The sequence below is a fragment of the Stenella coeruleoalba genome (genome assembly GCF_951394435.1).
Source record: "Stenella coeruleoalba genome assembly, chromosome: 3".
NCBI classification, from domain to species: Eukaryota; Metazoa; Chordata; class Mammalia; order Artiodactyla; family Delphinidae; genus Stenella; species Stenella coeruleoalba.
Window position 1 is genome coordinate 163,311,447 of NC_137148.1, and position 13,545 is coordinate 163,324,991.

The 13,545-nt window shown below is 47.6% G+C and overlaps 2 protein-coding genes across 4 annotated transcripts in view; one reads left to right on the top strand and one right to left on the bottom strand.

Annotated features, from left to right (window-relative positions):
• Positions 1–5,198, bottom strand: part of SUGP1 (SURP and G-patch domain containing 1) — a 29,432-nt gene extending 24,234 nt beyond the window's left edge. The window contains exons 1-2 of the mRNA XM_079917284.1: positions 5,141–5,198; positions 3,244–3,415 (exon numbers count right to left, since the gene is read on the bottom strand). Coding sequence (XP_079773410.1) covers positions 3,244–3,415; positions 5,141–5,174 — 206 coding nt within the window. The 5' untranslated portion in view covers positions 5,175–5,198. The remainder of the gene's footprint in view (positions 1–3,243; positions 3,416–5,140) is intronic.
• A 316-nt stretch (positions 5,199–5,514) lies between these two features.
• MAU2 (MAU2 sister chromatid cohesion factor) overlaps positions 5,515–13,545 on the top strand; it is a 34,473-nt gene continuing 26,442 nt past the window's right edge. For 2 of the 3 annotated variants that reach the window (XM_079915445.1, XM_079915443.1), the window contains exon 1: positions 5,532–5,831. In XM_079915445.1, coding sequence (XP_079771571.1) covers positions 5,553–5,831 — 279 coding nt within the window. In that variant the 5' untranslated portion in view covers positions 5,532–5,552. Of the gene's footprint in view, positions 5,832–13,545 lie in introns of all 3 variants that reach the window. The other variant, XM_079915444.1, reaches the window with a different exon arrangement.

A 13,545-nucleotide genomic window follows, 5' to 3' on the forward strand; every position in this document is an offset into this window, starting at 1 on the left:
CTTTTTGAAAAGAATATGTTTTATTTTGAAATAAGAAAAATTTATTTTTAACGAACACAAAAGCAAACCCAGGGGCCTAAATGTTTAATTCAAATTCATCTTTCCTTATCAAAAAAGTGATAGAGGCTCATTATGAGCAAATGGGAACGTGGAAAAAATCAGAAATGTAGAAAGCAAGGAGAAAACCCTAAAAAAGTCTCCTCACCTCACAAGAGCCACAATTAATACTTTGATATACTTCTTTGATTTGCCCCTTAGATTAGAAATAGAGGAAATAAGGCTGTGATCATAGCATATGTTCTACTTCTTTCATCTTTTCCTACAGCATACTATCTTGCTCTAACCTCAGAAACTCCTCGTATGTGCTGCTTTTAGGGGTACATCCATCATACAGACACACCCAATAACTGAAAAAGCTCAGGGAGCCCACAGGTCTGAACTTTTTCCTTTAAAGTGAAGTTTTATCCTCCTAGAAATCCGTTCTAATGAAGTAAAAGTGGAAAAAAACCTAAGTAGTCAACAAAGGGCACTGGTTAAATAAATTACGAGACATCCATAAGGCAGATGGAGTGGCCCTGAAAAGTTAAATTCTTATAAATAAAGCAACCAAGCATAACGTTAAATGAACAACAAAAAGGCAGGATATAAAACAGTATCTACAGGGTGGTCCTACTTATGTAAAAATATATTTGACTGAAAAATTGTTACAAAAATCCATCAAATGCAACCAGCACTTGCCTCTGGGTTGCAGGGTTACAACTGATTTTATTTCTTCCTCATTTTCTTCTCCTCTACTTCCCAGGTTTTCTACCACATATCTGAATTATCTTTAAAGTTAAAAAACAAAAGAGAGAGAGAAGGCAGTAAAAGTTATTTTATATGAAAGAGAAAGTTCTGCTGATAACCAGCCTTGGCATTAAACAAGCAGGGCCTTCTAGTGACCCTGGCCTTGTCCTCATGCTGTGTGCACCTCCCTCAGGAGGGACAGAAAGAAGGCAGGGACAATGAAGGACAAGAAAATACTTCGGGGGGAATTCTCTGGCGGTCCAGTGGTTAGGACTCCGCACTTTCACTGCCAAGGGCCTGGGTTCAATCCCTGGTCAGGGAACTAAGACCCCGCAAACCACACGGTGCAGCCAAAAAAAAACCCCCCAAAAACACTTCGGGTCAGCAGCATGTCAGCACACGAATCCCACTTGAAAACCACCCATAACAAATGGCAGAGGCTTCCCTGGTGGCGCAGTGGTTAAGAATCCGCATGCCAATGCAGGGGACATGGGGCCCTGGTCCGGGAAGATCCCACATGCCGCGGAGCAACGAAGCCCATGCGCCACAACTACTGAGCCTGCGCTCTGGAGCCCGGCCACAACTAATGAAGCCTGCGCCTGGAGCCTATGCTCTGCAACAAGAGAAGCCACCGCAATAAGAAGCCCTCGGCAACTAGAGAGAGCCCACGCACAGCCACGAAGACCCAACGCAGCCAATAAATAAACAAATAAATAAATAAAATCTATTTCTTTTTAAATGGCAGGGGTTATCACACAGCTGTTAAATGATGGCTTTTGATGAACAGATAAACAAAACATGGTCCATCCACACAATGGAATATTATTCAGCCACCAAAAAAAGGAATGAAGTACTGACACATGCTACAAAGTGATGAACCTTGAAAACATCACGTCCAGTGAAAACAGCCAGACACAAAAGGCCACGTATTACATGAAATATCTAGAATAGGTAAATCCACACAGACAGAAAGTAGATTAGTCGTTGTCAGGGGCTGAGGGAAGAGGGAATGGGGAGTGATTGCTAATGGGCATGGGGTTTCTTTCTGGAGTGACAAAATGTTCTGGCATTAGTGATAATAGTTGCACAATGCTGTGAATATACTGAAAATCACTAGGTTGTATAGTTTAAAAAGTCAATTTTATGGCATGTAAGTCATATCTTAATATAAATAAATAAAACTTTAACACTGTGGCGGTTCTAAAGAGTTGTAACGCGGGGGTTGGGGGGAAGCTTTTCCTTTAAAAAGTGGGGGGCGGGGGAAGCGACATATGAAATTGACCACAATTTAGTGAAACAAAGCAATGACATGGGAAGGGAATATATCAAAATGGTTCTCTTGAGGCAACCTGAATGTTTCTTATTTCTGCAGCACGAAATTCTAAGGTGTTCTAAGCTTTTACAATGGGGAAAACCTTATTTTCAAAGCTACCTGTACTCTGCACCTACCTACCGGATGTTCCTTTTTGGCTGCCTGATCCTGGCGCTGAGATCCAGCAGCCTCCAGGGGGCCCTCTTGGAAGCAGTCCTACAGGCCTTTCCCATCTTTGTGCAAGTCCTTCCATAACCCCAGGGGTGACAGTCCACAAGCCCACCCACAGATTACTCAACATCCAGTCCCCATGTTCCTGAACATCCTGGAGGTTCCAACAAGAATAAAGTCTAAGTCCCGCCCTCAAGGAGAAGCCACGGACTCTTAGAAAAGGTGGGAGCTGGAACAGAGCCTTAGCCGAGGGCTAACATGCTCCACACTTCAGACCGCAGAGGAAGGGGCTTGTCTCTGTCAACCTCCAGCCTGAAATTCTTGGATCTTGTCGCCCTGATCACACCACCCCTGCTCAAAACTCTTGGGTGCCCTCATGATCACACCACCCGTGCTCAAAACTCTTGGGTGCCCTCAGAGCCTCTCAGGACAGTCAGGAGGAAACCCTCTCTCCTGGCTCAGAAACAGCCCCTTTGGTGCAGCAGCTCGAGCTGCCTGACACACAGGGGCTCGCCTCCCTTCTGCCCTTTGCTGTCCTTTCCTGCTTCCTCAAAGGGCTGGCTCTGCCTGGGGCCTTCAGAATGCAGAGCCTCTTCTGCATCCCTACGGCAGCTGCTGCATCTGGGAGCACACTGCCTCATGTTACCTACCAGAGCATCCCTTCACAAGTAGACTGTGAGCCCCATAAAGGCAGAGATGGAATCTGGGTTTTTGCTCCGTGCTGTATTCTTGGTCCCTGGCCCACAACAGGTCAACAGTAAATAACCACTGAGTGAAAGAGTTGGCAGCCATCCTCTGGGCTCCCATACACCCCTTGTTTCTCTCCTGCCACACAGCCTCCTGAAAGTGCACCTGCGTTCCTCCTTGCACCATCAGGCTGTGGCTAGATGCAGAAACACCTCGACTACTCTCGCAAGCAAAACCCCCTGTTGGTGACCCTCAAAGATCCTAATCCAGTCTCAGGGTAGACTTACTCGCCAGGATGCCGGGGCTGAGGGCTGGCCACCTGATCCTGCTTGGCTTTCTGCTCCATTTTGGCTTCAATTTCCCGTTTCTTCTGAGCAATGAGCTCCTCCTGGTGAAGGATGTTCATGTTCATTTTTCCAGACTTGGGAGGAGCAACCCCAAACCACCGGTTAGCCTTTCCTGGGGAGGTAAAAGAAGTACATCAGAAATCACCTTTGCTCCAAAAACGTGCCCAGCAGCTGCTATGGGAGCAGCCCAGAGCTGCCCTCTCAGGCAGCAACTAACATTCAAATTGACATTCACACATCTGTTCCTTCATTTATTTAGCAAACATTTACTGAGTTATGCGCCAGATGCTGTATTTAGCAAACATTTACTGAGTTATGCACCAGATGCTGTACTTGGTGCTAATCAAGACAGAAGGGGCCTCTGCCCATGTGGGATTCACCTCTGGCTGAGGAGACAAAAGACTTGTAACAAAAAAGTAGTTGCAAAATCATGATAAGAGCTCTCTGCTGGAAACAAAAAAAAAGATGAGAAAGCGTAACAGAGGACCACCTATACAGCTAGTCAGAAAATAACCGTTAAAAAAGGGGACATTTAAGCTAAAACCAGAAAGATAAAGAGGTGGCTTCCTGAAGAGCCACATGGGGAGTGATCTGGGCAGAGTAAGAAGCAGAGGTCCAATGTGGTCAGAGCAGGCGGTTCCAGGGGTGGGGCTAGCGGGGGTAGGGCAAAATAGGGAGTCTGAGTTTTAGTTAAAGGGTTTTAGGAAGTGACTGGGGAGTATTAAGCTGATAAGATCCAACTGGTATTTTTATTTTTAAGATCATTCTGTCTACTGATTGGACAGAGTGCATAGGCAGCAAGGAGACCAACAAGGAGGCTTACTGGCTCCAAGCAAAAGATGATGGTGTCTTCAGACAAGGGTGGTAGTTGTGGAGATGGAGAAGACACCTCGAACGTTCCCCATGGGACTCAAAATAAAATCCAAATTCTGAAAGCCGATTTTCAAGACGCTGCCAGAGATGGCTCCCCTCCCCACTTCCACTTCATCCCTGACATTCTTCAAAATGACAAGCTCTCAAGGCTTTTGCACTTGCTGTCCCCCTCTGCATAGAAGGCTCTGCCTTCCAGGCCTTCCAATAGTTGGCATCTTCTCATCTCAAGTATCTTCTTCTCAAAAAGGCTTTCCTTGACCACCCAATGTCAGCAACCTGCACCTCCACTCTCTCGTATCATTATAACTCACTCTCTGTAAATATTTCCTTTTTTGTGCATTGTGATGCCCCAGTAGAAAGTAGCCTTCAGGAAGGCATGGCCCCGTTTTGGTTACACTACATCCTCAGCAACTAGCACAGTGCCTAGCACACAATGAATATTTCTTCAATGTATACCAGTCTGGGTGGAGGGCTAGGGCTGGGGTGGGGAAAGAATAAAGCTTGTGCTAAAGTAGGGGCTCTAAAGACCCAGGAAAATGTGTACAGGGAAGCCAAGTGCAGTTCGGAAAAACAGCTTTTCCAGAAAGCGGGATACAGGCCAGTCAGCAGCTGCCACGAAGAGAGGCGCAGGACAGCCCAAGGTTGCCACTGGCTCGGGGAGCGGAGGTCTGAGCAGCCCTGAAGGCGGTTATTTCGGAAAGCAGGCGCAGGGCAGATCCCGGTGGCGGCCTTTAAGGAAAGCCTGGCGTCCTCAGCAAACCAGCGGTTGGGGGGGGTGGGCGGGGGCGGGGTAACTTGGTCTGGGGTCTCGGGAGACGGGGGTGGTGCAGAAGCCGCCTCTTCCAGCCACCGGGAAGCTGAGGCTAAGGGCCGGCGGGTTGAGGTAGGCCCGACGGTAGGGCTAAGCAAAGACTCATAGCCCGAACACCCAGGCAGACGCTTGCGGGGAGGCGGGGGCTGTTACCTGCAACATCCCGGTTGTCCATCTTGAGACTCATCCAATCCCACAATGCTCCGGCGCCACCGGGGGCGGAGGGGTGGTGGTGGCGGGGGGCGCTTGTTATAGTACGCATGGCCTGATGGGAGATGTAGTCCGCGTCGGCAAGCCACGCCCTGCCATTGCTTGGACACCTGGGGTCTTCACCCTAGAAATGCAAACCTCAGCCCATCGGAAATCTCCGGTCACAGTCCCGCGGACCAGATGGTGTCGCCTTTTCTCAGACCTTCCCGGAGCCGCGGCTACTCCAAATACAAACTACATGTTCCAGGATGCTTTGTACAGAAGCTCTCGCGAGAAACGCGAGGCGCTCCCGGCCCCGCCCCGTGCGCCTGCTTCCGCCTCCCTGTGGCGGCAGTTTGTTGTTGGGGAGGCCAAAATGGCGGCTCAGGCGGCGGCGGCGGCGGCTCAGGCTGCGGCGGCCCAGGCAGCGCAGGCCGAGGCGGCTGAGTCGTGGTACCTGGCGCTCCTGGGCTTTGCCGAACACTTCCGCACTTCCAGCCCGCCCAAGATCCGCCTATGTGTGCACTGCTTGCAGGCCGTGTTCCCCTTCAAGCCGCCGCAGCGCATTGAGGCCCGAACACACCTGCAGCTCGGTTCCGTGCTCTACCACCACACCAAGAACAGCGAGCAGGCGCGCAGCCACCTGGAGAAGGCGGTGAGCGCGGGCCGGGCCGCAAGGGTGGAGGTGCAGGCTCTTTTCCGAGCTTGGGCTGAGGGGTCGCGACCCTGGCGGGCGGGGGCCGCCGGCGCCGCTCCTCCGGGACCTGGGGCGTGACTTCCGCACCAGCAGCAAGACCCCGAAGACGTGAGCCTCTCAGGGGACCCGAGGGAACTCGCCCCGTACCGTACTTAATGTTTCTGGTGACAGGCAGAGGCCTAGGACTCCGGTCCGGGTACTCCGAGAGTTGCGTGTTTCAGGAGCAACAGGGTTGTGCCCCCATCAATGATGAGGGGAGTCATAGGTGAGAGGCAGAGGCCCAGAGCCTAGAAGCAGTCGTTTGAAGTCCTGCAAAAGGCAGAACTGGGCGGGGGGTGGGGGGGGGTGTCTGGATTCCAGAGCTCAGGGCTCCTGCTTTCTCCGTATCTACCTGTGATTTCTTTTCCTCCCACCATCCACTCAACCGTCCCCTTCAGAGGGCAGGCCCTATCTTCCCATGTTGACCTGTGGGATCTTGGTGCCTCAAAAAATGTGGGAAAGTGGCCATCATTCTGTCCTTTCCGGCTGTGCAGTTGTTTCTACTTAGAGCAACACCGCGCTCCTGTCATACGGTGTGTCCAATTGCCGTTCACCCAGCTTTATTCTGCTTAGAGGAGGGACTTCTTTTTTTTTTTTTTTTTTAATGGTTACTTTCCTCTCTTCCTGCCAGAGGTATGAGGTGAGTTTTTTTCTTGTTTTTTTTTTTTTTTTTGATGTTGGGAGTAGGAGTTTATTAATTTATTTATGTATTTTTGCTATGTTGGGCCTTGGTTTCTGTGCGAGGGCTTTCTCTAGTTGTGGCAAGCGGGGGCCACTCACTATCGCGGCCTCTCGTTGCAGAGCACAGGCTCCAGACGCGCAGGCTCAGTAGTTGTGGCTCACGGGCCTAGTTGCTCCGCGGCATGTGGGATCCTCCCAGACCAGGGCTCGAACCCATGTCCCCTGCATTAGCAGGCAGATTCTCAACCACTGCGCCACCAGGGAAGCCCAAGACTTCTTGAATACAGTCAACTTCGATTTTAAAAATGTGTTGATCCTGAGGTAAATCTGAACCCACCGGTGGCTAGTAACAAATTGCCTTTGGTAGGATAATCAGATCTTTGTTTTGCAGACTGTAAAGAGTTGGAAGGGGACTTTAGTTCTTTCTTGATCCACTTCCTTGTTTCACGAATGAGGCAGTATGGGCCCAAAGAGGTAAAGTGATTTGCCCAAAGCCACACAGCAACTTATTAACAAAATTGAGCTCAAACCTAGGCTCAAGGGCTTCCCTGGTGGCGCTGTGGTTAAGAATCCACCTGCCAATGCAGGGGACACGGGTTCGAGCCCTGGTCCGGGAAGATCCCACATGCCGCGGAGCACTGAAGCCGGTGCACCACAACTACTGAGCCTGCACTCTAGAGCTCCCGTGCCACAACTACTGAAGCCCGTGCACCTAGAGCCCGTGCTCCGCAATGAGAAGCCACTGCAATGAGAAGCCCGCGCACCGCAACAAAGAGTAGCCCCCTCTCGCCGCGACCAGAGAAATCCCGAGCGCAGCAATGAAGACCCAACGCAACCAAAAATTAAAAAATAATAATAATAAATAAATTTACAACAACAAAAAAAAATCTAAGGTCAAGATCGCCAGGGTCCATGCCAAGACGATAAGTCGTGGGTGGTGGTTGGTTTTTTCTTTTAATTAATTAATTAATTAATTTTTGGCTGTGTTGGGCCTTCATTGCTGCCGCGGGCTTTCTCTAGGAGCAGTGTGCGGGGGCTACTCTTCATTACAGTGCACGGGCTTCTCGTTGCAGTGTCTTTTTTTTTTTTTTTTTTTGCGGAACGTGGGCCTCTCTCTGTTGTGGCCTCTCCCGTTGCGGAGCTCAGGCTCCAACGCGCAGGCTCAGCGGCCATGGCTCACAGGCCCAGCTGCTCCGTGGCATGTGGGATCTTCCCGGACCGGGGCACGAACCCGTGTCCCCTGCATCGGCAGGCGGACTCTCAACCACTGCACCACCAGGGAAGCCCCGCAATGTCTTCTCTTGTTGTGGAGCACAGGCTCTAGGCGCGTGGGTTTCAGTAGCTGTAGCACATGGGCTGAATAGTTGTGGCTCACAGGCTCTAGAGCGCAGGCTCAGTAGTTGTGGCGCACGGGCTTAGTTGCTCTGCAGCATGTGGGATCTTTCCGGACCAGGGCTTGAACCCGCGTCCCCTGCACTGGCAGGCAGATTCTTAACCGCTGCGCCACCGGGGAAGTCCAAGTCGTTGTTTTTGTGAAGTTCTTTTCTTTCATTCATTCAGCAGATATTTAATCAGCTCACACTGGGTGCCAAGACCTATTCTAGGTGCTGGGGATCAACAGTGACTAAAGCAGTCCTTGCCCACAGAAGCTTATGTTTTTGTGAGGGAGACAAACAATGAATATATAGTAAAAGGTTAGGCAGCGATAGAAGAACCATGAAAACCAGGGTGAGGGTTGGAGTTGACAGGGAGCTATTTTTAGCAAAGGTAATGAGGGGGTCTCTATTTGTGGGAGTCACATTTGAACAGAGTCCTGAATGAGGTGGGGGAGCAAGCCTTGAGAAGCGCTCAGAGAGTTTCAGGTCAATCCCGAGGAGTGCCTGAGCTGTTGGTGACTGGTTGATATCAGGGTCTCTCCTGAGCAGTGATGAGGCTGAGATCAAACGAAGTGTCAAGCTTCCTTGGGTGTGGGAAGGGTGGAGGCTGTGACTGCCCGGGCCTGACTCCCAGTGCCTTTAGTGGATGTGCTGGTTCTGAAGCTCTCCCTTCTCTCAGTTAACAACAAATCCTGCCACCTCCTTTCCCTTGTCTTCAGGCCATTCAACCTGTTTCTTTTTTGTTTTCTTTTTTTAATTTGAAATATTGTAGGGTCTTTTTTAATTTTTATTTAATTAATTTATTTTTGGCTGCATTGGGTCTTTGTTGCTGTGTGCGGGCTTTCTCTAGTTGTGGCAAGCGGGGGCTACTATCGTTGCGGTGCACGGGCTTCTCATTGCGGTGGCTTCTCTTGTTGTGGAGCACGGGCTCTAGAGCACAGGCTCAGTAGTGGTCGCACACGGGCTTAGTTGCTCCACAGCATGTGGGATCTTCCGGACCAGGACTCGAACCCGTGTCCCCTGCATTAGCAGGCGGATTCTTAACCACTGCACCACCAGGGAAGCCTTATGGTAGTTCTATTTTTAATTTTTTGAGGAACCTCCATACTGTTTTCCATAGTGGCTGCACCAATTTACAGTCCAACAGTGCACAAGGGCCCCCTTTTCAGGGCTTCCCTGGTGGCACAGTGGTTAAGAATCCGCCTGCCAATGCAGGGGACATGGGTTCGAGCCCTGGTCCGGGAAGATCCCACATGCCACGGAGCAGCTAAGCCCGTGCGCCACAACTACTGAGCCCGCAAGCCACAACTAGTGAAGCCCACGTGCCTAGAGTCCATGCACCACAACGAAGAGTAGCCCCCGCTCGCCACGACTAGAGAAAGCTCATGTGCAGCAAGGAAGACCCAACACAGCCAAAAATAAAATAAATGAAATAAATAAAATTATTTTTTTTAAAAAAGGGACTTTAACTTAAATAGACGTTTCTCCAAAGAAGATAGCCAATAAGTGCATGAAAAGATGCTCAGCATTGCTAGTTATTAGAGAAATGCAAATCAGAACTACATTGAGGTATCACCTCACACCGGTGAGAATGGCCATCATCAAAAAGTCTACAAATAATAAATGCTAGAGCGTGTGTAAAGGAAAGGAAACCCTCCTGCACTGTTGGTGGGAATGTAAATTGGTACAGCCACTATGGGGAACAGTATGGAGGTTCCTTAAAATAGAGTTGTTGGGCTTCCCTGGTGATGCAGTGGTTAAGAATTCACCCACCAATGCAGGGGACACGGGTTGGAGTCCTGGTCCGGGAGGATCCCACATGCCTCGGAGCAACTAAGCCAGTGCGCCACAACTGCTGAGCCTGTGCTCTAGAGACCGCGAGACACAACTGTTGATCCCATGCGCCACAACTACTGAAGCCTGTGTGCCTGGAGCCCATGCTGTGCAACAAGAGAAGACACCGCAATGAGAAGCCTGCACACTGCAACGAAGAGTAGCCCCCACCTGCTGCACCTAGAGAAAGCCCATGGGCAGCAACGGAGACCCAGTGCAGCCAAAAATAAAATAAAATAAATAAAATTGTTTTTTAAATCTAAAAAGAAAAAACAAAAGATACCGGCAGCAATGTATATATTAAACAACAGAAAAAAGTGGAGTTGTCATATGATCCAGCAATCCCACTCCTGGACATATATCGGGAAAAGATGAAAACTCATTCAAAAAGCTACATGCGCTGAAATGTTCATAGCAGCACTGTTTATAATAGCCACAACATGGAAGCAACTTAAATGTCCATCAATGGATGAATGGATAAAGAAATGTGGTATATGTATACATAGTAGACTACTACTTATCCATAAAAAAGAATGAAATAATGCCATTTGCAGCAACATGGATGGACCTAGAGGTTATCATACTAAGTGAAGTAAGTCAGACAGAGAAAGACAAATAGCATATGAGATCACTTATATGTGGAATTTAAAATATGATACAAATGAACTTATTTCAAACAGAAAACAGACTCACAGACATAGAAGACAATCTGATAGTTACCAGGGGGAAAAGAGGTAGGGGAAGGATAAATTAGGAGTTTGGGATTATCAGGTACAAAGTACTATATATGAAACAGATAAACAACAAGGTATAGCACAGGAAATTATATTCAGTATCTTGTAATAAGCCATAATGAAAAAGAATATGAGAAAGTATATGTATGAATATATGTAACTTAATCACTTTGATGTAAACCAGAAACTAACACAGCAGTGTAAATGAACTATACTTCAGTTAAAAAATAAAAATATATAAGCGCTTGAGCATTTGTGGATTTTGGCATCCTCAAGGGCTCCTGGAACCAATCCCCTGAGGATACTGAGGGACAATTGTATCTTCTCCCATTCTCTCCATTCTGCCTTTTTGTTTGTTAATAGTTTCCTTCCTGTGCAAAAGCTTTTTAGCTGGGTGTAGTCCCATTTGTTTATTTATTTTTTAAATTTATTTATTTATTTAATTTTGGTTGCATTGGGTCTTCGATGCTGCGTGGGCTTTCTCTAGTTGCGGCAAGCGGGGGCTACTCTTCATTGCGGTGCGCGGGCTTCTCATTGCAGTTGCTTCTCTTGTTGTGGAGCACAGGCTCTAGGTGCGCGGGCTTCAGTAGTTGTGGCTCGCAGGCTCTAGAGTGCAGGCTCAGTAGTTGTGGCACACGGGCTTAGTTGATCCGCGGCATGTGGTATCTTCCCGGACCAGGGCTTGAACCTGTGTCCCCTGCATTGGCAGGCGGATTCTTAACCACTGCGGCACCAGGGAAGCCCCCATTTGTTTATTTTTGCTTTTGTTTCCCTTGCCTGAGGAAACAGATCCAGAAAAATATTGCTAAGGTTGATATCAAAGAGTACACTGCTCATGTTTTCTTCTAGGAGCTTTATGGTTTCAGGTCTTTAAGTCTTTCATCCATTTTAAGTTTATTTTTTTATATAGAGTGAGAAAGTAATCCAGTTTGATTCTTTTGCATGTGGCTGTCCAGTTTTCCCAGCACCATTTTTTAAAAATATTTATTTATTTATGGTTTAGTTGGGTCTTCGTTGCAGCACGCGGGATCTTTCATTGCAGTGCGTGGGCTTCTCTCTAGTTGTGGTGCTCAGGCTTCTCTCTAGCTGTGGTGCGTGGGCTCAGTTGCCCCACAACATGTGGGATCTTAGTTCCGCGGCCAGGGATCGAACCCACGTACCCTGCATTGGAAGGCTGATTCTTAACCACTGGACCACCAGGGAAGTGCCCCAACCACCATTTATTGAAGAGGCTGTCTTTTCCCTATTATGTATTCTTGCCTCTTTTGTCCTAGATTAATTGGCTGTATAAGTATGGGTTTATTTCTGGGCTGTCTATTCTCCATTGATCTATGTGTCTGTTTTTGTGCCATTACCATACTGTTTTTATTGCTGTAGGTTTGTAGCATAGTTTGAAATCAGGAAACATGATACCTCCAGCTTTGTTCTTTTTTCTCAAGATTGCTTTGGCTACTCACAGTCCTTTGTGTTTTCATAAAATTTTTAGAATTATTTGTTCTAGTTCTGTGAAAAATACTATTGGTATTTTGAGAGGGATTGCATTGGATCTGCAGATTGCCTTGTGTAATATGGTCATTTTAACAATATTAATTCTCCCAATCCATGAGCACAGTATAGCTTCCATTCGTTTCTGTAGTCTTCATTTTCTTTCATTGATGTCTTAGAGTTTTCAGAGTATAAGACTTTTACTTCCTTGGTTAGATTTATTCTTAGCTACTTTACTCTTTTTGTTTGTTTGTTTTTGTTTTTGTTTTTTTTTTGTTTTTGCTGTACACGGGCCTCTCACCGCTGTGGCACAGGCTCCGGACGCACAGGCCCAGCGGCCATGGCCCACGGGCCCAGACGCTCCGCGGCATGTGGGATCCTCCTGGACTGGGTCACGAACCCGTGTCCTCTGCATCGGCAGGCAGACTCTCAACCACTGCGCCACCAGGGAAGCCCATACTCTTTTTGATACAGTTGTAAATGGGATTGTTTTCTTAATTTTTTTTCTGATAGTTCATTATTAGTGTATGGAAACACAACAGATTTCTGTATATTAATTCTGTATCCTGCAACTTTATTGAATTCATTTATAAATTATATTTTTTGGTGACAACTCTAGGATTTTCTGTATATGGTATCATGTCATGTGCAAACAGTGATAGTTTTACTTTTTCCTTTCCATTCAGCCTGTTTCTAGCAGTCGTTCATAGTTACTGTATATATATATGTATATATATTTTTATAAACTTATTTAATTATCTTTGGCTGCGTTGGGTTTTCATTGCTGTATGCAGGCTTTCTCTAGTTGTTGTGAACGGGGGCTCCTCTTTGTTGCAGTGCATGGGCTTCTCATTACAGTGGCTTCTCTTGTTGCGGAGCACGAGCTCTTGGTATGCAGGCTTCAGTAGTTGTGGCTCACAGGCTCAGTAGTTGTGGCCTACGGGCTTAGTTGCTCTGTGGCATGTGGGATCTTCCCGGACCAGGGCTCGAACCTGTGTCCCCTGCATTGGCAGGTGGATTCTTAACCACTTCGCCACCGGGGAAGTCCAGTCACTGTGTATATTGTCCTTATCATATTTTGCCCACTCAGTGCCGTCAAGGAGAAGCAGCCATGCCTCAGATTGCTTCCTTGTAGCTGCTTGGCTTTGGACCCATAATTTAAATCCTTATCATCGTGGAGAGTTTTACCTCGATTTTACAGAACCCTAAATCTTGTGGGGTCTTCCATAGAGCCACAGGGTACCCTCCTAGGTCGCACTGTCGTTACACCTGGAAATACCTTTCTTTCTGTCAGGTGCATCCCCACGTGAAAGTTTGTCCAGATTTCAGTTAAAGTGCCATTCTTTGTAATGTTTTCCTTCTTTGGTTGTTTCTGATCTCCTTTTGTGTTGCAATGCAAGCATGCTTTTTTTAAACTTCATTCTTTATTAGCTGTGCATTTTTTCCAAATCACGGAGCTGTCAACTTTTATTCTTTCCTTTCCTTTCATTCTTTACTAGGTAAAGAATCATATAAGTGCTATAG